Here is a 25,343-nt window from a genome sequence, read left to right on the forward strand (position 1 = left end):
AGAAATTTACTACAGTGTCTATTTTTCAAAGATTATGAATGTGAGAAAAGATAACAAGGAAAAATGGTGGTGGTGATAACTGGGGGATAAGCATGAAGACAGCTTCCATTCCTGTGTTTACATCTGTCATTCAGTATGCTCATTTCTGAGTTCAATATTTTTCTTTTGTAGCAAACTTTAAAGCACAAATCTTTTCATATCATTTTCCTTTCAATCCAATGTGTTATTTTCTGACCCAATCATAATTTTTACAAAAGAGTGTGGGGCACAGATGGATCATTACCCTAAAATGAGGGATATGTCACTGGAATTTTCTTGGTGACATGGACATGAAAAAAATTCTCAGGATAGGCTACATGAGTCAACATTTGAACACACACATTCAAGACAAGTGTCTTGGTGTTGTATGGAAACTACCCTGAAGTTCACATAGAGAACATTAACATTATTAGCTCATGAATGAATTTGCATAAAATTCAGTTATATTAATCTCATGAAAAGGAATGTTAAAAATTATATATTCTAATTAATTTCTTTAAATTCTGGTAAAATGAATAAGGTTTTTCAGTCAATTCAAAGGTCTGTACAATACAAGTATTAATTTTATATCACTTTCATTTCTTACATTATATACAATGTTCAAACTATAGCTGAAACAAGCATTTCAGCTAGTCATGATTCTGACCCAGTACGGTAACAATGCCACAAAAATAACAAGTTGATAAACTGCAATTCCGTCAATGGGCGAGGGCGCAGAACCACTTCTCCAACTACAATATCTTGCCAACATCTGCATTCATCCTTCATCTAGAATACAGTACATAACATACTTTAATGAACTATCACTCTTCTCTTCCACGTGACATAAAGAATCTTAACAAAACTTTAACTATGCTGAATTTTACAGCAGTGTGGTCTGCAGTACTTTCAATTATATTAGAACACCTTACTTTAACCCTCTCGAGAGAAGTATTGTCAATTTTCACAAAATTTCATCTGTACTCAATACCATACATAGAATTTGTTATGATAATAATAAATTAATTTCCATTTCAAGACTAGTGATATAATTATATTGAGCTTGACATGAAAAAAATACCTGCTGGTAACTAAAGTTTGCAGCTTATGCAAACACAGAAATGTTATATACTAGTGAAAATAAAGTCCATAAACATACATTTCTAAAGGCTTGAACTATATATCTTCCTGCCTTATTTAAATTTTACCATTATTCGAATACTGCTAAGTAGATAACAACTCAGTCCATAGCCAGAAATGCTGCATACTATCCTGAGTATGCAACCAAACCTGAAAGAAAAGACTGGGAAGAAAATTTAAGATACAGTAAATGTTGATATGCAGTATACATGCATCAGCAGCAGAAAGAGTAACTGTGGAAGTCCTCCTGTAACAAATTACAACTTGAATTTGATAACAATTTTATTTTACTACCAAAAATGTTAACATTACTTATGAATTACAATATCTGGCTAGGTTAAGCAAAATTAAAGAAATCATTGTTTTGTTCTATTCTCTATTTACAATTGGGTTTACAAAACAGATTCATGTTATAAAAATTTCCATTACTCATCATGTTACAGGAGGATCAAGTGTATATACTCCCATTTCCCTGTAGACTATTAGGGGACAGCAAACTAGCACCGAACTGAATAGTCTATGTTACAACACAGTTAGGAAAATCAGTAGCTGCATTAATTTAATAATCATCTAATTCAGGTAATTCTCCTGTAACAACTTACTTTAGGGCTTGGCAGTTAACAATTTCCAAGATTTGTCAAATCACAACAGTTATCACTGATAGTTTCTGTGTTCCTAACATACACCAAAGAATTTTCATTGTAAAATCCTTGGCCAACAAAATCAGAGATTAATGCATTGGACATCAATTACTTTACAAACATGTATACTTTCCAAAATGAATATGGAAAACATATGTTTCCGGTAGAAATGCATAATGAATATCTATAAAATGATGTAAAACATAACAAGTCCAACTTTAACTTAACTTTTAGTGTAACAAATTTTGGAGTGCAAGCCTTGAGCATAATGGCAGCACTATATTCATATAAAATACATATTCTGTGTCTACTGTTAGATGATTAATTTAAATTCTTAAAATCAAATGTCAGTTGTTGCTACCAACTGGCTACTTCATGGAGAATCTGCAGCAGGATAAACTTCTGAATGGTGTATTTTTCATTAAGTTGGCAATGCAGTAGTACCAATGCCAATTATGGATCATGACAAAGGCTTTATACACTAAATGCAAGTAAATAATAGTATATACAAAGTAGAAATGTAAGCATCTACATAGTAGTAAGGAAAAGGTAATCTCAATTGTAATACTAAACACAAATTTTAGGCCTACTGTGTAACCCAATCACATTTCACTTTCTGCATTTTAATGAAAACCACATATATTGATGTTTACAAACAATGGACAAATCATTTTTTATGCAAAATGGATGCACACGTAACAAAACAATTATATACATATGTTCATAACTTAAAGATACAAGTCTGCCCCAGACATTTTATACCATAAGTTTTCTTCCATGTTTTATAGCATCAAGTGTGGAATGTAATGTTCTTGTCCCATTCCCATTATCATATGAGAACAACAGAGAACTTACAGAATTAAAGTTTGATAATAAAACCAGTGGCTTTCATTTATACAGACTATAAATATTTATAATTTATCCCTTGTCCTACTTGTGGCATATGACCCCAGCATATAAATTTACATAAAGCCAATAAATAACACGCAACATATAGTATCGCACAAGCAGACTTTACTCTGTACTTTCCACATTAATAGGGTTCAATAACAAAAAAGTTGGTTTTAAAGACATTCTCTCTTCAGGAAATGTCATTAATATGTCTGAAGTGCCAAAGCAAGTTTCATAAATTTAATCAGTAAGATATACATATAAGTAGTATGTAAGTCCTGACAATTACAGTTACACAATATTTTAAAATATTTTGATAACTTCAGGTATGAAAATACTAAAACATATGATAAATGCTGGTTCAGCAGTGAACTACCAGAATTACTTTCTGAGTATCCAATCAAAGCTAGTTACAGGAATCTTCCATGAAAGTTAATTTTGCCATGCTTCTCTGTATCATTATCTTTAAATACCTACATACATACTTTAGTAATGGACAAAAAAGGAACAATACTTTATAAATTATTAACAATTAAGCTACAATTTTACTAATACAATTTAAGATATGTGACAGCAAGAACTCTTCTTCGAAAATATGAAATACTGTAAAATAAACACACAGGATTTCTTCCATTTGTTTTATGTCTAGTATATTAGAAGAGACACACCGTAATGACATTTAAGTTTTCTTCCAAAAATAAGCAACAGCATTCAAATTTCATGACCACTTACATCTATTTGCTGTAAACACACTATAACTAGTGAAAACTGATCCAGTATGACATTGTTCTCTAATTCTCTGTTATCTGACAGCGTTAATAATTAAATAATAAGTGATATCAGGGACACTATTAACCACTATACAACCTTTACCATTTTCCTTCACAAAAATAGCAGATTCAGCTAGATTCTACAAGATCAACGTTCCACAATATCAGCATTTGTTTTGACCACTTTTACTATTAGTTCAGTCAATATATAAACTACAGAGTGGGCGGAATGTCACATTACCCCAATTCAATGTCTGGTGTGTGTTAACAATGATGTGGCATGGATATGGGAAGATGGCACTGATGTGAATTAATGCTTCAGACATTAACCAGACCTACAAAAAACATTATGAATGCACCATGTACTGAAGTTCCTCACAATGAAATGGTGTGTTCTGGGCTAAAGACAATGCCCCACTTAAATGAGAAACTGGAACACAATTCTCCACATTATGATGTGGGCAGGAATAACAGGCACACATTTGGTCCCTAATTTTTTGACAGGCTTGCGAATGACGCCATGTTGAGAAACCAACTTACACTGCAAATGACTCAAGCATGGACTGCAGAAACCATGTGGTTCCAGCAAGACAGCATTCCCACAGATTTTTTTCTTTCTGCAACAGTTTAGCTTAATGACATTTTCCCACAATAACATTATCAGTCATCTATCACTGCACTTCTTTGGCTAGCACACAGTAGACCTGACAACCACGCCAACAATGCTTTATGGGATTTCATAGAAGAGATTACAGAAGTTGAATATTATGGGGCAACTTAAGAATTAAAAGATGTGACAAATGTGGCATTCCACCTTGCAACTCCACAGACATTACAGGACATGTCAAAATTAATGTGACAATGTATTCACTGACGTTGAGATAATGATGGGGCTTATACTGACACAATGCAGAAAGTGTCTGCAAAAGTAAATTCAGATCTATAAAACTGTGTAAGTTTTGGGGTAACACAACTTTCCGCTCAAACTGTTCTGACTCAATCTATATGAAAGACAAAGCACTTTAAGAAAATTACAGTAAACTTTACTTGTATGCAATGATTTAAAAATAGTTTTGAAATAATCTTAACCATGATCAGTTGATGCTATTCACAGACACAGTGAATTTCAATGCAAATTTTCTTCATCCTTCAAAGAACATATCAATTAACCGAAACTTTTCAAATTTTGGGATCTGAAAATCTATTCAAATGTTCAGATGCTTTCTTTCCCAGTATGCCTTCCTTTGATATTGAAAATGTGTTTTATGATTCCAAATATGCCTTCTTAATGCAAAATGGCCAGAAGACATGATGTGATTTACAGAAAAAACTGAAGTGACATACTACATACTGCTTTAGCTGTCTGACTTTATATATAAAAATGTACACTGACATGCTTATTTATTTCAATAAATTCACCTGACTGGATTGTAATTTTAATGTCTAACTGTAAAGAATATAACTCTTAAAACAATAACATCATTTTCATTTATTCAGAAAAAATTCTTTTACATGTTAAGATCCCAATAATCAATGGCAATTGAGTTTCTAGTTCTTCATCAAATTTAGTTTAGCATCTTCATCTTCTGTTTCATAAGATATTTCCACATATCTTGGTTTCCCTCTTTGGAATTTTTATTTTGCTCTCATGTTTGAAATCTTCTGTGGGATTCTCTCTTAATTCATAAAGTGCATCCATACAGTTATCATTATTTGTTAATTTGCCACCCAAGATGTTTATCTTTATATTCTCCTTTTCTGTTTTGTTTTCTCTTTTGGTTTCTCCTTCTATACTCCTTAAATATCTCATATCTGTTGATATTAGTCTACTAATATCTGCCTTGGTCCACATCCAGTTTCTGCTCCATACATTAACAGTCAAACAGGCATATGTCTCCCTTTATAGAAATTTCTCATGTCCCTAACCAAATGGTAAAATGTTTCTGCATTTTTATTCAGTCTTCATTTTTTTCTCTAGCACTTCAGTTAACCATATTTTACTGTTTAAGTAATTAAAGTTCTATACTTGTTTATTACACTTACCTTCCCCATGTCCCCCCTGTCCTCTGATTTATTTTCATCTTCCTTCATTTGATCATTTATTTCTATCTGATGGAAGTGAATAAATTATGAAGCTCCTCATTATGTAATTTCTCCATCCTCCTGTTACTTCCTCCCTCTCTTAGATCCATATATAACAACATATTTATCTAAACTAAATTTAACCCAAATCCTTACACACTGTACTTTAATTCAGCTACCTTCTGCAAGTTATATTAAGAACTCAATTCCTCGTTTGTTTTCATTTCTTCTTTGTGTAACTTCAATATTTCCCAACAAAGAGCTACCTGAATGTACTAACTGATGTGTGAGGTCTGACAGATTAACACAGACAGATTCAGTTCTTGTTGATGTGAACATCACTCATGAAAGTAATTCCTTACAATACGACGAAAACAATTTCATTCATAATATAACTTTCTGCTCACATCATATTTCAAACCACATCTAAATGTTGCTTTCTTATGTCAAAGTAACCCATGAGTACTGGTTCACTTGAAGCTTTCCCGTTATACCTTTGGCATTGGTACCTTTCTTTCACGTAATTTCACACTGGATGGCATCATGTTACCTTTAACAGATTTTCTGGTCTCTTTCATTACGTTAACCAATCACTTTACAGGGTTCTGATACTGGTGTACAATATTACAATTACTATTACTAGGTTTCTGGACTTTGTCCACTGATCAGTATACCAAATGGATCACAATATTTCAGAAATTGAATCTGTTTCCATCCTCAGATGAAAAGGTGATCTGTTAGAAAGAGCCAGGACCTAGGTTCCTCTCTAACTGAAAACATAGAGAGATCCATTTTCTGAAATGTTACATTCCATTCAAAATACTAGATGATGGAAAAAATTGAGACACCTAGTAGTACCGATTTCAGTTCGCTATTTTGATGTCATTCAAGTAGTTTAGTTTGTCTTGGTACATAATCATACAGAGTTACTTTCACAAGAGTTTTATGTTTCCCCAGTGCTGTAGCAGTAATACCAGCCACATGATGACATCAGAAGGCCATGACTGCAGCACTTTGAGTAGTGCATTCACCAACAGTCATTCTATACATAGCCATTTCTGATATTCCGTGATAATGAACAAAAGCTGCTGCAATCACTAGCACATGGAATATCTGATGGCTCTGAAACTGGTTTCAAGAAATCGGTAAATTAGTAACATCAACAAATTAAAATTCACAGCATACATAGCACAGAAACTTTTCCAAGTCCAGTATGTAAGCCTGTAAGTATGTAAGTCCATACATGATTTATCCAATTTTGATAAATTTATAATTCAAACTGGCTTGATAATGATTTATTTTACAAACTACAGAACAAAATTAACGTACACCAAGTATGAGCTATTATCAACCAATGTGAACCGAAAAATGCATAACATACTACCTGAAAATTGTAGATGAACTTGAATTTACATACTAAGAAAATACCCCAGTAGAATTAATTTATTAAAAATAATTCAACATATTCAATATAATTAAAATGGGTAGCCCAGTTGTTGGCCCAGGACAGGGACTGGTGGAGGCCAGCAAATTAGAATCCATTTCACATCTCACATTTTAAACAAAAATTCAGTATAAAACAGCCACTAGACAAATTCTATAGGCTAAGCTGTATTTGTCACTTCTCATATACCATTAAGTAAAGTTGTAGTGAAAACATGTACAATGAAATCCCCGATATTTCTTACTGTAAACTGACATTTTCACTAAATTGTGATTATGCAAAATTATATGAAGAAACTCCTCATTTTCTTATGAGACTTCCTGTATATAATCATGATACAGTAATTTATTTACAAATGTAGTTAATAACAGTAATATTCCTAGATAATTAATGCAGTCCAGTTTATTGTTTAGTTTATAAATAAGGCCGGCTCAGCTATATCAAATATTTCATAACCTCTAAAATTTGCACTGCTTGTTTACTCTGCCAAATATGCAACAAGTACAGACAATACAATATTGGAATTAAATTCTGTACTTATAAATAGAATGATAAATATCAATATAAGGTAATGATCAAGACATATATTGTGGAGTGATCATTCTGCCGTGAAAACTTACCCATATGTCACATTTCCCTGGAAAGAATCTCTCAGGGACCCTCAATGCATAAAACATTGCTCCTAAGATGTATAAACAGCCCATAAGTATAAGCCAACCAAGAGATGCTCGTGATATAGCATTGAACCAACCCTCAGAGATGGCATAATGGACAGCAGGCACAACTCCACTAAGTCCAAACACCATGAACACTCCTAGAATATAATGGAACAATTTAACCTCAGCAGTAGTCATGTCTTTCCACATAACACTAATGACTCAATATACTGAGTAATTAGAAGACATTTACATCTATTACATTACAGCTGTAGATGAGTTAATACAGTAAGGACCAGAAAAAGCAGCCCAAACAAAAACTGCCTTTATGGAATGTCTATCCATGACAAATTTTGCTAAATATTCCAGGAAGCAGATATTTTTTGTGCTATCACTGGATTGAGAAACTGCAGAAGTGCAATAAATGTTACTCTTTGTCTGAATGTCTTTGGCAAAGATATTACATTACTTATTTATTTTGGACTTTTACCATCATCTGTTGAAAGTTTGTAAAAACTCTTTAAAAACCTTCAACAGATGATTTATAAAGATCAAAATAAACAAATTTGCAATGAACATGTCCAAGAGAGATTTCTGTGTAAAATGTCTTCTTTCTTTCTGGCAGAATTTCATACAGCATGCAGGCTGATGAGGAAGGAAGCAAGGAGCAACACCTAATGACAATGGAAAACACCACACATACACTGCAGGGCAAATAATAGACACTTTTTTATGTAAGTTTGAAAACCTTCGCCAACAATTTGAAATGTGCCTTCAGCATGATGGATCCCTCCTTGAGCATATTCTACAAATGTCACTTTACAATATGATTTGGAGGTTCATACCTTAGGACACTTTATACTGGGAAACATTGTACTTCTACCAGCAGTTGTCTGTAATTTTGTTGCTATTATAAACCCCTTTTGTAAATACTTTACAGGAAAGTTATGCACATAGAGCATACAGAAAGCAACTAAAGTTTATAGACAACACAGACAGCATTAAAGTATAAGTATGAAGACCTCCTTAGTCATATAAAGCATGAAAGAATACATCTGCATATAAAAGAACATAACATAAATTAATGTTATGATACATAGCAGCAATCCTCGTGATGATGGTAGTGGCAGCAGAAGCAGTAGACAGCAGCATGAGCGATGATGATGATGATAAGAACAACACAATGACAATGATTATGACTATTATTACGATTATTAGATTTAACAAATTTGGGGTCTGAAAACTGATTTAAAATATGCCAGGAAATGCTGGATGGAGTCTTACCTGCTCGAAGCGGTCGATACCTGGGCTCACTGAACCTATCCCATAGGGAGACAATTATGGCAGATATTCCAAGACATATGACAACACTGAGGTAGATAAGCTTTGGCTGGAAATGGCAATAAAATCCATAATACAACCACGGAACAAATGATCCCATAATGAGCATTGCAATGCCACAATAATCCAGTCTGAAATGAAAGTAAAGATATTTTTAAACATAACAACATCATAAATTTAACCCTAAGAATATTTTTTGCCATATCTACTGAAGGTTTCCAATATTAATTTATTAATTACTTTTAGATAAGACTTTTGTAAAGGATACCTCCACCCTTACATTAAATCAAAACTTACATTAACTGAACTTTTCAGGGTCAGAATTACCAAAGTGGACTGTCCAATATGTACTAAAACTACCATTCTATAAAAAGCCAAGTAAGGTTCATCAATATTATCATTATATTTCACAACTGTTCATGTGTGCAAATAAGTAGTGACAATAAGACTGACTTTTAAACTTGACCTCAAACTGAATTTAAGGAAATTTGCTGAGCAATTTAAGAACTTAAGACCTCAACATTGCCAAAACATTCTGCTAGAAATTTTCCAAATTCATTTATGTCACATAAAACCAAACTGAAGAAATTACAAGAATCCCTTCAAAAGTAAATCCTAACATCTTTCTTTCAGCCACATTTTAGTGATAAATGTGAAACTTCTAAAAAAATATTAATAGACCTGCTTGTAGAGCATAATTACTGCATATTGTAACTGAATTTTGAAGGAGTTCACACACACCCACACATGGACGGATGAATGAGTGAGCGAGCAAGTGAGCGCGCGCGCACACACACAAAGTGACATGCATGACCTAACATAAAAGCCAACCTTTATACTTACTTGCTGAATAGTTTGCCAACACATTCTGAATGACAGTGAACTGTATGGAAGGCAAAGGACAAACCTAGACAAAGAATAGCACCAGCAAAGAATGCTGCAAATACTAGTTTCTCTTGTAGTTGTATCTCAATACTCGGCCGTGTCAAGAAGTAAGTTGCCACCCCAATAAAAGCCACACAACCTGTAATGCAGAGGTAAACTCCTGTGAAAATGAACATTTTATAGTTTTGGGGTGAAAACAGTTTGGAAAGAAAAGATCCCTTCGACTACACAAGGCCATCAGTTCTCTTAAATCTGAGACCCTCATTACTTCTTCATTGCTTTACTTGGACTTTCTAGCTAATATTAGCATTAGCATTTTTTAATAGCATTCAGATCTGGAGAACATTCACACTGTCTGATGCACTGTTATGAACATACTTATTACTACCAAATTTTGGGTCACACAATAACTTTACCATACTATTCTTTCTCATCTAATTTTTGCAAACATGAGCATGTATGCTAGTTATAGCTTAGTATCTGAGCAAATTCAGGATGAGGAAGTGTGAGAATGGATGGAGACACACTTGTAAATTAGATGCACAGATTCTTGTAGGATCTGTCGTCATCATCACTGTCACCTTCCACTTCAGAAATGCCATCATATCCTTCAGAACAATGTTCAGGATCACCATAAACTAAATGATTTATTTTGGTTTGACAAGAGCATTCAACTGCTTCTGTCAGTAATTTCAGCCAATCATTGTCACACAACACAGTCTGGAGACAATTAAACTTAAATACCTCTTTTCCTGTCACTTTCATTTCCTACCATTCTCATCATTCAACAGTACTTGGAATGGTTTACAGTTGAGAAAATTTGGTCCTTTAGTTTCTAGCACAATTTTCAAAATTTGACACACATTTTGATCAATTTCAACCAGCATTTTCTTTCTGATGTCTAATGAAGGTTCTTGAAAGACCACTTCACTGTAAATATTTTAATTTGTTGGCAAATACTGAGCATTCTAAGTGAGAACAGGCTACTGCAATTTCGTTAAACTGATGTGGTAAGGGAGCCCCTCAAACAATTATTGCAAGGAAGCAGATATCTCTAGTTCCCACAGCATCTTGAGACTTTTTACATATTTCATATTTACCAGCAACATAAACAAAATTTCAAAATCCAAAATATGTTATTTTCTACATACAAATTAAATGTTACAGAGTCTCAAATTCTATTAGAATGGTGGCAATAACGGAAAGTTCTTTCACCCAATTTTGAACTTCACAAATAAATATGCTCTAAGTACAACATTGCAGGGACTGTGACAGCAATAATAAACCACTGATGTCACTACCATTATACTACTATCATTGCTGGAACAATTTTTATTTTGGGACAACGTATTTTACATACCAAGGAGATGTGTCCATATATTTCCAGTTTCTGTATGAATCCGGAAGATACTCTTAAAGCAAGCATAGAAACTTGGTAATGGAGGACGATGTCCAGCATGGAGGTAGTCGTTGTCCTGGAGCCAGCGAGGCAGGTTCCGGAAGTGACAAACTTTCCACGATGCCTCCCATACTTTGCGTACAAACTCTTCAGCCTGCTCTGCAGCATTATGTGCTAAAGCTCCCAGATCTATTTCATCTGACAAAACACCTGCTTTCAATACTTCTGTAATCTGTACAAAAAAAAATGTTAATTTAATTACATATGAGTCATGAAATAGATAACAATCATTCAAGAGGATGGATTTAATGTAATTTAATTTGAAAATACTTGACTGATTAAACTGCAGGGGCATTTACATGATTGTAGGATCACTCTATTAATGATTTTAATACATATAAGAAAGCTGCAGGCTTAATTATAGAGATATTTAAAACTCAGCAGGGTACGTAGCATGCACTGGAGATGATAAATGCATACAAGATTGTGGTCACAAAACCTGAAGAAGAGAGACTGTGTGAAAGCCCTAGACATACATGAGAGGACAACAAAATATGGTCCAAACTAGAATTGCATATCTAGCACAGGATGAAGTCCACTGGTTGGCTTATTGACTAGCTAAGTGACTATTAGCTTCTGATTAATTATTCTGATGCACGGAGTTAGTTAATTTGAAATGCAATGTAATGTATTGCAAGTTTTCAAACATTTAACCAAATTGTAACAAAGAAGTTCAAATAACTGCTCTGAATCACTATTCACTGACCACTGATTTCCTGTACTGTGTTTTTATTTACAAGCGCTCTCCCAACTACAATAACATTTAATGGCAGTAGGTATCTTAATAATGAATCACAAAGCATGTGAACAGAAGTGAATATTATCTAATTTAAAGCATTATACCAGCATTTTCATGACAATGACAATGATAAACCTTTAAATTCTAACCACAAAGATTTGAAAATTGGCACACAGCAGACCCTGTGTATAAGTGTTTAATATTTCACTGACCACTCTACATCATTCCCCACATAATGGTACCTGCACCTTGTCATGGTGGTGGGGCTTGAGTACCTCAGTGAGCCCAAGAGCTATGCTGGCAGTAGCATAGCTACTGGTAGGGCCACCCTAGCTAGATTGGTCGAGGGGGAGAGGTCAGACTAAGAAAGGTACCCTGATCCTCCAGGTTGGGGGTTTGTCACAAGGCTAACAATCTTGCACCGTAAAAAGGAAGATGTTTCGAAACCTCAATCAAAGCCTCAGACAGATGGACCTAACAGAGGACCAAATGGAAGAGGAGAATTGAGGAAGCCATGGACCGAATACGGACCAGAGAGCCATAGAAGAAGAAGAAGACTCTACATCAGTCACATCATATACTGATCCTTCTTTTATGACATATGCAGAAGAGTTCTGGAAAATATTATGATTTCTATGGAAGGTGAGATTATATTCTTATGTCCACAAAATCACAAGGTTAATATGAAACTGACAAAAAAAAAGTTACTTGACATTTATTTAGAAAATAATTATTTTTTCAAAACCTTGTTTATAACAAAGTTCCCAATAGTAGCAGGATGGTAATGAAGGCCAAAGAGGAAACTACTGCTTAATGTGGCCTCTAAATGCCATACATGCACATATATTTCATCCACCATGCATTCTGCTAATTATACATCCAGTAGTATACATGATCTACAGCTTGTAATTACTCGTACATGAAAAAGAAAGCAGCAAAAATTTTGTAATACATTCTCACTTCACAATCCAAAAGATGTTCATCTTCAGGAGTACTTGGTAAAGGACATCCAACACCATCATCCTCTTCTGCCAGTACACTGGCATCATCATCCAACAAATCATTTACATCACGAAACACAGGGATCTCTGATGACAGTGACTCCCTGTTGGTTAAAGCACACTCATAATTTTTACAAAAATATAACTGGCAATAAATGGTTATTTTTTATCTTGGATAAACTAATTGTAATGATGCAAACTGTATTGAAGTATCCAGAAGTATGGTCCAACAGAAGACTTTTGTAAACGTGCAGACAAACTAATAAATATATAATCAACCCTTACGCCCTATAAAAGTATAAATTGTCTCAAGCACATAAAAGAAAACAATGAATCATGGAAATGGCTGGTTTACACACAATCCGTACACCAAAGACTAATGGTCAACTCGTGAACATTTCTACATAAAATTTTACAGCAACATGATGACACACTATCATTTTTACATACTAAGATTTCTAAATTCCTGGGACAATATGAAGGAACCAGACAAATGAGACCTGTGCTAAACTTCATAATCCACCAAAACCTGAATATTAACATGTGGATGAAGTGATTTAGTTCTTCAAAGGGAGAGTAATTTACATGCATTATATTCCTAAGAACATAAATACTTTTGCATAAATATTTACAAACTGTGCAAATGGCTAACTTATGATATGAACGCATATATGGGAAAGGAGAGGCACTATACAACACAAATAACTAGCAGCACATGAGACAGTGCAAAATCATCAAAAGTGTAGAAGGGATATGTTACAAGCTTTAAAAGGCTGACTTCTCCTCACCAGACTTTTTGATGAAGTGCACTCATGAACAAGCAAATGTAAGACTTCAAAAACAGAATCATGCTGGAGGGATCTGACAGCAAAACACAAATTTCAAACAGGGTAACATATATGCTAGGGTGAAAGGGGACCTGACAGCAATAATTTGTAAATGCAACTGAGATGTGTACAAATCAATAATTATGCATACACCATCAGCAGAAGACAACTTCAGTGAAAGAAATAGCACAATAATGGTAACCAAAGTCACTGATGTGAGACACCATCAGTCTTGGTTCCCACTGCTGCAACGATGTGTCTCAGTTTCTACTGCTGCAATGTGTTTCAACAATGACCATGATCCCCAGTGTCCTAACACTGTGTTAAAAAATTACTTTGGCTCAAATGAGTTACCTAAATTCCTACAAAAAGTGCTATGTGCAAGCAGACAGTCATGGATGAGCCCATAAGGCATTCTTCACTCAATCTACAGTGTGAAAAGCACCTAAAAATCTGTCAGTGTTGAAGACTGAAGTCAGCACAGGTTCATGCTTGCAATACTGTATGTGTTCAACCAAGAAAGAAGAAATGAGTAACACATTTCAGCAGGAGAAGCACAAAAAAAACCTGTGCACACACTTGCGTTTTTGTATTTACCAAATAAAGACAAACTTCTGAATCAGAGTTCTGTCATTAACTCCATGTATGGAGATTTAAATCACATTCAATAAACATTAAACAAGTCTGTCACTTGTAACATACTGGTCAACATTTTCTTAATTTCACCAGTCTTACATAATGCACTAACAATATTGAATAACATATAAAAGATTTACGACATGCATACTGATTTTCCTCTTTTAGCCTTGCTAAGAGCTGTAGCCTACTTTAAAATTCATCCTTCCATTTCTCAACTATTTCAAGTACAAAATACTATAAAGTGAATAATATGGCTAAACAGTATTTTAGCTGACAACAGAAATGGACAGTTTTAAAGTAAATAAAAGATATATACCTCTCTGGATCCCACAGAGATCGCCGACGGAGACCTTCTACCAAACCTAGTGTTGAATACTCCAGCGTCTCAATGGCATCCTCATAGTCACTCATTGCAAAGGATGAACTTTATACAATATGCTATAAAAATAACAAAAAAATAATTACTGTTATTACACCTGAAAACAAATTCAATTAGCAACACAATAGTTGATACAAATCATAATGATATCTTAACATCTTGAACTTCCTGTAAGTAAATTAATTACCTATAATACCTCATGCATGGCCTTTTATATTTATTCACTGGTGTTATCTCTTTAAGAAACTATGGCCTAATCTGAATATTATATGTAATTTAAATTAAAATGACATTTTTTTCATCTGGCCACATGGAATAGAGAAACTACAATATTTTCTACAACATTTAAATAACATGCACACAAACAAAGATTATTATGAAAAGAGAAAAAAATGGCTCGCTGTCACTCCAAAGTGTATACATAACCAAATGGTTCAGTATGTCACACAACATATAGAAAACTCACCCATTTCAATCTACGTCTCCCTGCAAAGTCACCCGGTACAAAAACAGGCAGTTTTAACTACACTCATTAAACTGACAAGGTTTATCTGTGACACAGAATGTATCCACATACAAAATCCAACATATAAAAGAAGCAATCAAGAAAACTGCATCTTAGCAGATTTCAACATAGTATGCATAATACAGGAAAAAACCCAAAGAGAGATACTTATTGTGGTGTCCACATTTCTGTTCTGACAAACATCAAGCAAGCTTAGAAAGTTGCCTGAAAAATTTAACATGGTTTATAACCATATAAAGTTCACACATGTTAAAACCAGCGAAGGATGACCAAGGGCTGAAAAGTTCAGGGTCCACAGTATACCATACATAGATAGTAGCTCCAAAAACATCAGCTACAACAGTAATATTAAAAAATACTTTCCTTTTTGTAAATTACATACATATGAAGAAAATTACTAGATTCATTCCAAAAGGAACATGCATATGCATGTACATCAATAAATACTTCTATGCTTTTCTATGCCAGAGAAGTGTAAAAATTGAAAGTGGATAATCATAACTACTGAATGTCTATAGGAAGGAAATATAACTTATTCTGATGCTCACAATGGCTAGTCATAACTTTCTACAACCAGCACCTTAAAGAACATAAATAGTGAAATTTGTTAACATTTGAACAACTATTAAGATTAAATTTTTAAAGCACAGTAGTAACGCTATGTATCACGTTTTAACGTTCAATAACTCTGCACCTGCTCAAGTGTTTATGGACTTCATGTAATTCTCAGAATGAAGAGCAATTATTTCCTTGAACAGCTTTAACCAATTTATCTTCGCAATGAAGATGTGTTGGGTTCTCTTTAAAAAAATTATTTTTTAAACGATGGTTAGATAAACTTCATACTCCAAAAGGTTTAGTTAATTCATGACTTCAGAGTTCTTTCTGTCACTTCTATTAGAACATGGTTACATGTTCCACTTCATCTTGGTATCTACCAAATTTCATTAACTCTAATTCCAAATGGTCTTGTGCCAGTTAACACATAAGATAAAAAGGGGAACACATTGTTCAGTATCCATAATTATTACAAAATGTCCCTATTACCTCTGCAAATTTGTTATCAGACAAATTCTTCAAAGATACATACTCACCTTCTTGTTACAGTCCAACTATTCCAAGTCAATGGTACTAAGATGGATGTGAAGTTTGTAACATGAGGTGATCATAACTTTGTTCATCGGATCGTATGAAAGATATATCTGTAAGTTAAGATATTTAATTACAGACTCTTGGAACATTAGACTTTGCCTTCATACCTAGTCATTATGCAACCATACGAATCTTTTTATATAACACACTGTTATTGGTAAAGCATGCATGCACGTCACCGAAATTCGTTAAATAAATAAAAAAAATCATATATGTTGATAAATAAATAATAATGGATTTCATTATCGCCTAACACCCCAAAAACAATCACACTGATCTTTTTCCTCATGCTCAATACATACGAAAATAAATTACACAAGACACGAGCAAAAAAAGGGAGTTCTGAAACAAAACCGAGCCCTTTTCGGTTCTAATAACAATTAACTATGACAAAATTATCATTAACTTATAACTTACACCATACTTCAACTACATTTCACACACCCCCCTTCTATTCCTTACGTACATTGAAGGTCGATTACGGACGCAAAAGCAGAATCCCACTTCCTGTGACACTTGCGCCATCCAGTACTCACATCCACCACTAGCACCCTAGACTCCGAACCTTTGCACGCGCAAATCACTTTCAACAAGGAAACGCTTCTAGACATAGATTACGTAACAGTTTAAAACTCGAAGTCATGTATTTATTTAATGAACTCAATCCATTCAAGTTGAGGGTCTAATGTAAATAAAATTCTTTATTGTAGTATATCATCTAGGTCGGTTATATTTGTCCATAAACCAAACCCTTCCTTCCTTGGTAAGGAAGTCAGCATCGCCTCATTGATCACCTAAAAAGTTATGAGGAACTTGGAGCATATACTTAAATAAAAAACAGGGTGTCAAGTACTGTCCGCGACTGTAATCTTGTGACTTGTGGGTGTGGAAGTGGGTGATGGAGGAAAGAGCATTCCTTGTAACATTCTATTTCTTTCAAGAAAGATTAATTCCATCTATGCCTAGTCTCCCAAATTGTATTTTCCCTTTATATTTCCCCACTAAAAATCTAACATTTCTCATCTTGTCATGCATGCTACATGTCCTGCCCATGTGATCATCCTAATAACATATGGCACAGCACAAAACATGAAGCTCTTAAATGTGCAATTTTTTCCATCCTCCTGTTACTTCTACTTTTATGTCTATATATTCTCCACAGCACACTGTTCAGTAACATCTCAATCCATGTTCTTCCCTTATGGTGAAAGACCATGACTCCACACCCACAAAACAAGTAAAATTTTAAATTGTCAAGAATATTTTGCAAATCATATACTAGCCCAAGCACACATAATGAGACTTATCAACCATCCAATCAAAATAAATCTATCAATAATAGACATCTGTAAAGATAGCTATTAGGACAGTATTTATAAAACAAACAGTTCAAATTAACATGTCTTTTGTACGGAAATTGAAATTATTACATATACAAAAACACATTTTACTTGCTCCATAAAAACAAGACCCAATTTAATTATAAATGAATTAAGCCTCCTTCTGACCTTTTCATGCTATTACTGAAACGAGGGGTGTATTACCCATGTTAACCTGATCTAAAAAGTGAAAAATCATTCAAACTTCCATTGGCACAGAAACCTTATCAAATTCAAGACACATTTCACATTGATGGTCAATTACAGCAGGATGTCAATTTGTTCATTGCAGTATTCTGTATGGCATTTAACATAAATAAAGCATATCAAAGTTGAAAATTAAGTTCAACACAATAAAGCCATGTGGAAATTTAAATGCATGTAAATACTGTCTTAGTTCTTCAGGACACGTTATTTAGTACTAATGAATGCTCATCATTTCTTACTATACAACAGCACAATATTTACATAAATATATTTTTGCCATGTGAAACAAATTATGAAATACTAATTACTTAGACGCATAAACCAGTATTTACGTGTCATCATCTTCCTAGGAACATAGGAACAAGAAGTTAAGACACCTTGCATTAACAGAAATACAACATTCTATCTAGTAAACTGTAGTACTCATGTTACATTAATGTACCCAAAAAAGAAGTCGTCAGTGTCGGAATCACCACAGGAAAGTTCACAGAATACGAGACATACTTTCAAAACCACATCCCTGAAAATAAAAGGCAATCAACACTGTGGAAGTGTGAAGGAAATACTCGGACAGCTCCCTTGACTGGCGAGCAGTTGGTCACAGTCCTCTGGGACACAAAGGACAACCTGATAGTGAAGTGACTTCACCAAGAGGCAACAGCAAACTGTCATTCACTGCAGTATTATCACATCTTCATCTTCCCTACCAATTACAACTTGCAGCAGTGTCTGAGTTGGTGTACACTATCCCAAAAGGCTGATGTGCTGCATCCACCATAAACTTACCACAATGATGGCAACATGACATCAGTTGAAAGTATGTGGAGTGTGACTGTGTGGCTATCAACGTGTCTCAGCCTGTATTCCAGGAGAGTCCCCATCATTTATGAATTACCCTTAATAGTATTTAGAATCAAAAGTCCTGCACCCATACTTCATGATAACATCTATTATTTTACATTTGCAATGAAACTTTTAACTGACAGAGTTGTCATGAGGTCATTAATGACTGACTACTTGGTGTTGTGGTATCATATGCTGTGATGATGAACACAACTGTCTCACATACTAGTATATTTAATATACTGTATATATAAAACATATTTTATAGTATTCAATAAAATAGTGCATTCAAATGGTGGGGTACATTAACTTGTTAGTTTACATACTTTGGAGTATCAACAATAAGAAACAAATTTCATTCTTTTTTAATGTCAATATTTGCTCTTATACTTTAACTCTTTAACCTAAAGACAGAATATTTACTACAAATTGTAATAACCATGCCTTCAATTTATTTGTTCAAAATAGCTAGTAGTTTGTTAGTAACTCAAAGGGTGATTTCAGTTATTTCAAAGCATGGACCAGTATGAATTACCAACATGATAGTTATAGTGACTGAAACTATTTATTCTGGTGCTATCTTCAAATAATTATCATTCTAAACCATATGGTTTATACTATGAGAACAGATAACATTTTTGACACTGTTATGTAAAAAAAACTTCTATGTACTTTTTTTTAAACGTAATTGTATGAAAATGTTATTCTGCCTGGAATTAAATTTATTTTACTTTTCAAAAATATACACATATAAATTCCCAGTTTTTTCTTCTGCCGCCAGCTATTAATGCACAGTTACAAGTATGAAGATGGCTGTCTTACAAGATGTTGCAAAGTGTAGTCAAACAGATACTATCTGGCACTTCTGAGGAGCTTACCGTCTCCATCATCATCGCACCAGAAAGTTCCTCTGAAATGTTGGTCAATATCTACCAGACTACATGGCACAAGATCCCAAAAGACAGCCATCTTAAAAAGTTAAAACTTCCCTGCAATTACCTCCTATGCACTACACACTCTTATTTATTTTAAACACATGAATGTTTTAACAATGCTTTATGATAATGTCTTCAAGTTTCATCAAATTCTTGCACTGGAATATCAAGACTGATTCGTAAGGCAAGATGCCATCCATTCTGAGCAACATTGAGATCAACTCATTATCATTTTTAAATGTTCTACCTTTTGTATTTAAAGATGTCATCAAGAGGGCACAAGAATGTTAGCTACTAAACTTTCAAGGAACTGCCTTATGAATCATACAACTTAAATGCCTTGGCAAATAAACACAAACACTGACATGAAAAAATGCCAGGAAAGGGGTATCACTAGACATTTAAGAATAAGCTAAGCAGTAGGCCATTTAAATGCCAAACAAGGCATTAACATTTTCTCACTGGCATTAATTTAACTGATATAAACTTAAGTCTTCAAGGTTTCCCAGTCTTCAGAAACAAATGCAGTTTGGGCTTCATATAAGATTCAGACAATGTAAAATTAATACAGTATGCTTTCACTTAATTATGTTAGAGCAGAATCAGCATTCCACAACTTAGTATACTGGTACAGCATTTCAAAATACATTGAAAAATAACCAATCAACAAATCATACATACATTACTGGTAATAATGACAGGAAATGTCTGTAATCCAAATGTTTCTTCTACCAAATGGGACACAAATAAATACAATGGGATCTGAGAACTGCAACCACTTTCACATGTGGACTGAAGTTATGTTGATGATTCCAGTGGTTCTGAAGGGCGGAGGAGTGTCTCAATCTCAGACAGAATGTTAGTGAGAAGCATGTCGCAATTGCTCTTTCCTTCAAAGGAGACCTGAACATCACTGCCACTGTTTCCAGACTATAACAAATCACCAACAGTTTGAAACATTAACCCAAATCAAATACCTCATATATAAACTTATTAATACTTTAATTTGTAATCCATTTAAATAACTGTCAGATAATCTGTTCTTATCATTTAAAAACAATTATCATACTTATCCATAAATAAAACAACTTTTCAAAATCAAGTGGACAAAAATGGAAAAGAAAAATTATTATACAGTAATAAGTTTCCTTTTCATTATAAAGTAAGCTACATACATTTTCAGTGTTACCTAGCATTCTTAAAATAGTGAAATCAAAGAAAGGAGATTATGACATGCAAAACAAGTAGTTCAGATGAAGGAGGCAAAATGTATAAAAAAATTGACAGTCAAACCTGTAAAATGATAATCTGGAAGATACCATGAAGACTGTTTATGAAAATGGGTTGTGAGGATAGGAGATGGATATAACTGATTCAGGGTCAAGTCCAACAGCAGGCTGTGGCTTTTTAAACAAACTTTCTGTTTTTAGTAATCATAAACTAATTTTCCAATACACTGGTAATTTTCACTAAACAAAGAGTAACAGAAACTGCATTACTTTCTAGGTGCTTCCTTCAAAAACATAAATAGAATATTTTGATGATAAAAGGCATTTAATGTGATGGAAGTTAAAATTAATAGTTACAGAAACAGTTGGTGATCAACACAACCACTTTCCAGCATCAAATAATTAAAAATCTTGCCACTTTTAAACACCATACATATTCAATAATCAAATCTGTTACTATCCACTGATAACAGAGCTTTTCATTCTAATATTATCTCATTCCCTCAGTACTTGCTACAAAATTATATTTAACAACCTCCAATTTCCAAAATATTAAGATTTTTAAAATTGAAACTGTAGACTACAGAAACAGAATGTTACTGCCTTCCACATGGGGGTCCCTGCTGTAGGAAGAATTTGTTAAAGATTATTAAATTATAAAATAATAACAATACACGAACATTAAGATGACATTCAAAGTAAAGTGTCTACCACATAACGGTCCACAAGCAAAATTATGCCATACTTGTAAAGGGGTTAATAACATTTTCTAATTATGTAGCAAGCTTTAATCACTGAATGCATAAAAACATTTCAATACTCAGTTAACTCAGGTTATACAGAAAAATGAAATCCCAAGAATGGAGTAAAACTGGAAACACCTAAATTAGATTACTATTTTCTGTATTATTCATAAAAGTAGTTGTGATTACATACATCCATTGTGACATATTTTGGAATCGTTGTACAGGTGACAGAATATGTATAAAAATGTGTTCTCACGAGTCCTCAACATTTTTCTTAAACCTTATTTTATAAAAATACCCCCCCCTCCCCCCCAGAGATTAGTATTCAACTGAAATTTCTGTGAAGTGCTATTCATTGGTTATATGCTAGAGAGTTTACTACAAGCATGCACAAGCCCAGCACATATAAACTTCTGAAGCAGGATGTCATTTGTTTCAGCTCAGATGATAAACTGCATACTGTATTTGTAATAAAAAGATAGAGCTTCATAGTAAAATAACTTGATACACTTGACACAGAGTACGCTTCATATCTTAAGCATTTATTTTTGTTAAATAAATGTACATATAAATACATGGGACCCAAAGGTCCTCATTGTATACTCATAAGAGAGAGGTTTTGTGGTGTGCCAAAGAATCTTCCATGTAAAACAGACATATAATGCACCCCCTGGAATTACATGGTTAATGGTAAATTACTTTAGGGTTGAATTCAAGGTGGTGCTGGGTTTCTCAACTATATAAAAAAAACTTACTTTCTGAAAAATACAATGAGTTGAATTATCCCAAAATAAGAAACAAAACTAGAAGTAAAATATAGAAACAGCTTCTATGAATTAAAAAGTGCTTGATGATTACCTTAATCAGAAGACAGATGTGGTGGTCTTGAATGGAGCGGCTGTACAGGGATGCAGTCTCATCAATCTGCTCCACAAGCATGAAGTGGCAGTGGAAACACACTTGTGCCAATATCTAAAACAATTTTATTAGCTTCCACACCATTCAGAATAAACCTCAAGATTTTTGGCATTATACACTTTCCTCAGATCCAGGATCTAAGTAAACTACATTTATAGATGCGTAAACTTTATGTTGCATTAAAGGTTTAAATCAAAAATGCCAAATAACAATGGAAATATTGCAAATACAATATAACACCAAGCTCTCGACATATTTACATGAATTTAAAACCGTCCAAGACCATTTCTACATGATAAATTGGACCAAGTCCCTCATTGTCCCAATGGTGGAGGCAGCAAGGACCTGTGGAAAGTTGGTAAACTTCCAACAGACAGCACTACAACTTATGAAAAAGAAACTGCTCATATAAGCACTGCTATCAAATTTATATATACATATATTGCCTGTAAATCAGATCTGTTGTGAAGTTTTGTCAGTACAGTTGGAATGTGTTCATCTTCCTGGTAAAATAACAAAGGAACTGTACCATTTTTCAACTGCATTTAAACATATGCTTTGAATACGCTACTAAAATGTTCTGGACCCCTGATTTATAAATTGAGAAATCTGTGTAATTTATTCAGAGCAGTGAAAGGTCTTTGATATAATGGAATTTCAAACATGCAAACCAGATATTACACATTATTGGTGCATGACCTGCACATGGCTCAAGGATGAGTGCATTGTAAGTAATATGTATACATTATTAGACAGATAATCATAACTCTGTGTTTGTCAGCCATACCAGACCATCACCAGAGATCAGATACCATAATTTGCATGCTACCAGCCATCATCATTATTTTCATTATCATCCAGGCAAGTAGAGGTCAAGATGGTCAAAGACCATACCTGAAGGCATAAGCCACAAATACTGTATCTCCACAAACAAGGAAAAATCTGTGGAAATTATTTTGTGACTCGCTTTTCCCTCATTTCAATATTTCGCATTGGCAAAAGTTTATAACGCAGCTAGACAGAGTTGTAATTCCAAATTTAATGATCTATCATATTAAAAACAAACACTGCCACATTCACATCAAGCAAATGATTGGGAAGCAGTTGGAAGAAAGATTCATCATTTTATGTACAAAAAACTTGGATTACATAATACTGTTTTAAAAAACTCAATACTTTCACAAACTTCAACTAAAATTGCATTTTCTATCAATTTACTACCTGCCAAAATTTTTGTGGATTAGCAGATAGAAGACAAACCTGTGAAAATTCTCCTGGAATATTATCAAGGAGCATGGACCTCCGTTTTGTTAGTTGGCCACTAGACAGCAGATCAGTAACAGTATCACGATGTGACAATCTACCAATCATGAAAGTTGAACACGGTAAACTTAACCAGAAGTCAAGTTTCTCATGTGTGGATGACTCATCAGCAGTCTGAAAAAAGAAACACTCATATAGCGAAGAAAAGAGAGAGAGAGAGAGTGTGTGTGCGTGTATACATTCAATATTTTGTTGTTATTCAGTTTTCCACTAATCTAACAGTCTTCTCAATTTGTTAAAAAACCTTGAACCTAGAACACATACATACTAGAAGTGACAAGGAAAATACTAATGCTATAGAATCTGATCCAACTAGTTTCTGTTACTAATGGCCTGTTTTATGGCCATATCAAGTCAAAACAATTTTTATTAATAAAAAGAATGAGAAGCTTATCTTGGCAATACTGCAGTCCCTTTTTAAGAACATCTCCTTTTTTAACAGGTACAAACTTACTGAAAAGATAACATTAATGTTGCAAATTCTCACCTTATATTCTGTTAACATAGTATATTTTCCTACAATTCTATGACCTCACCTGGACCATATAAGTGACAGTCCCCCTCACTTTATGTGGGAATGTCACATCTGCCACACGGAAGGCAAGCTGAGCCTCGCTATTAGACCTAGCTGGGAGTTGGAATTGCATCTTGATCCCAAACTGATTGTCTCTGTTCTGAAAGCACAAAATAAGCTTCTTGACCTATGAGGCATGAGAAGATGGAAAATGTATAATTCAAGAGTTTTAACAATTATGGATGTAAGCCCAATTTACAGAATGCAAATTTTTATACCTGGCATTCAGACAGACAAAAGGCATGTCTGCTGTGATGTGCATATGACTCATTTCAAATAAGAATGTAGAATGTATCAATCACTGTGGTTTTATCATTTATAACACAATCCATTTGCAAGGCAAGTCAAATTTCATGATGATCAGATCTCCACTGCAAGACAACAAACTATTTTTAAACCTGGACTGAGATCTCAGGTTTCTGGCTAGCACAACCAGGAGGCCCTGCAGATAGTTTTTTTTTGTCCTCACTCCCTTTCTTACCTGTTCACAGACAAAATCCAACTTCCAAAACATTGTATTTTTCTAATTTGTATATTGGAAAATGGACAAAGTCCAGAAGGACAATTTAATATGTTTTGATACACTGCTATCCAAATCA

At 33.9% G+C, this 25,343-nt stretch overlaps 2 protein-coding genes and 1 long non-coding RNA gene across 7 annotated transcripts in view; 1 reads left to right on the plus strand and 2 right to left on the minus strand.

Annotated features, from left to right (window-relative positions):
• LOC147872633 (uncharacterized) overlaps positions 1–25,343 on the plus strand; it is a 421,094-nt gene that overhangs the window by 311,825 nt on the left and 83,926 nt on the right. The gene's annotated exons all lie outside the window — the stretch shown is intronic.
• AdipoR (adiponectin receptor) lies at positions 585–17,101 on the minus strand. The gene is made up of 9 exons (XM_022067272.2): positions 17,008–17,101; positions 16,533–16,640; positions 14,850–14,971; positions 13,027–13,171; positions 11,229–11,499; positions 9,827–10,007; positions 8,927–9,114; positions 7,607–7,800; positions 585–6,670 (listed from the first exon to the last, which is right to left on the minus strand). The coding sequence occupies exons 3-9, from the start codon at positions 14,942–14,944 to the stop codon at positions 6,533–6,535; spliced, it is 1,212 nt and encodes a 403-aa protein (XP_021922964.1). The 5' UTR covers positions 14,945–14,971; positions 16,533–16,640; positions 17,008–17,101; the 3' UTR covers positions 585–6,532.
• g (adaptor-related protein complex 3, delta 1 subunit-like garnet) overlaps positions 19,238–25,343 on the minus strand; it is a 28,910-nt gene continuing 22,804 nt past the window's right edge. For all 5 annotated transcript variants that reach the window (XM_087355615.1, XM_087355614.1, XM_087355613.1 and 2 more), the window contains 4 exons: positions 24,707–24,844; positions 24,108–24,284; positions 22,788–22,901; positions 19,238–20,884 (listed from right to left, as the gene is read on the minus strand). In XM_087355615.1, the coding sequence (XP_087211741.1) occupies positions 20,753–20,884; positions 22,788–22,901; positions 24,108–24,284; positions 24,707–24,844 (561 nt within the window). In that variant the 3' untranslated portion in view covers positions 19,238–20,752. The remainder of the gene's footprint in view (positions 20,885–22,787; positions 22,902–24,107; positions 24,285–24,706; positions 24,845–25,343) is intronic.

This window comes from Zootermopsis nevadensis, unplaced genomic scaffold, assembly GCF_977971745.1.
Source record: "Zootermopsis nevadensis isolate Lab colony 2312 unplaced genomic scaffold, Znev_1.0 Znev_ptg000025l, whole genome shotgun sequence".
Taxonomy (NCBI): domain Eukaryota; kingdom Metazoa; phylum Arthropoda; class Insecta; order Blattodea; family Termopsidae; genus Zootermopsis; species Zootermopsis nevadensis.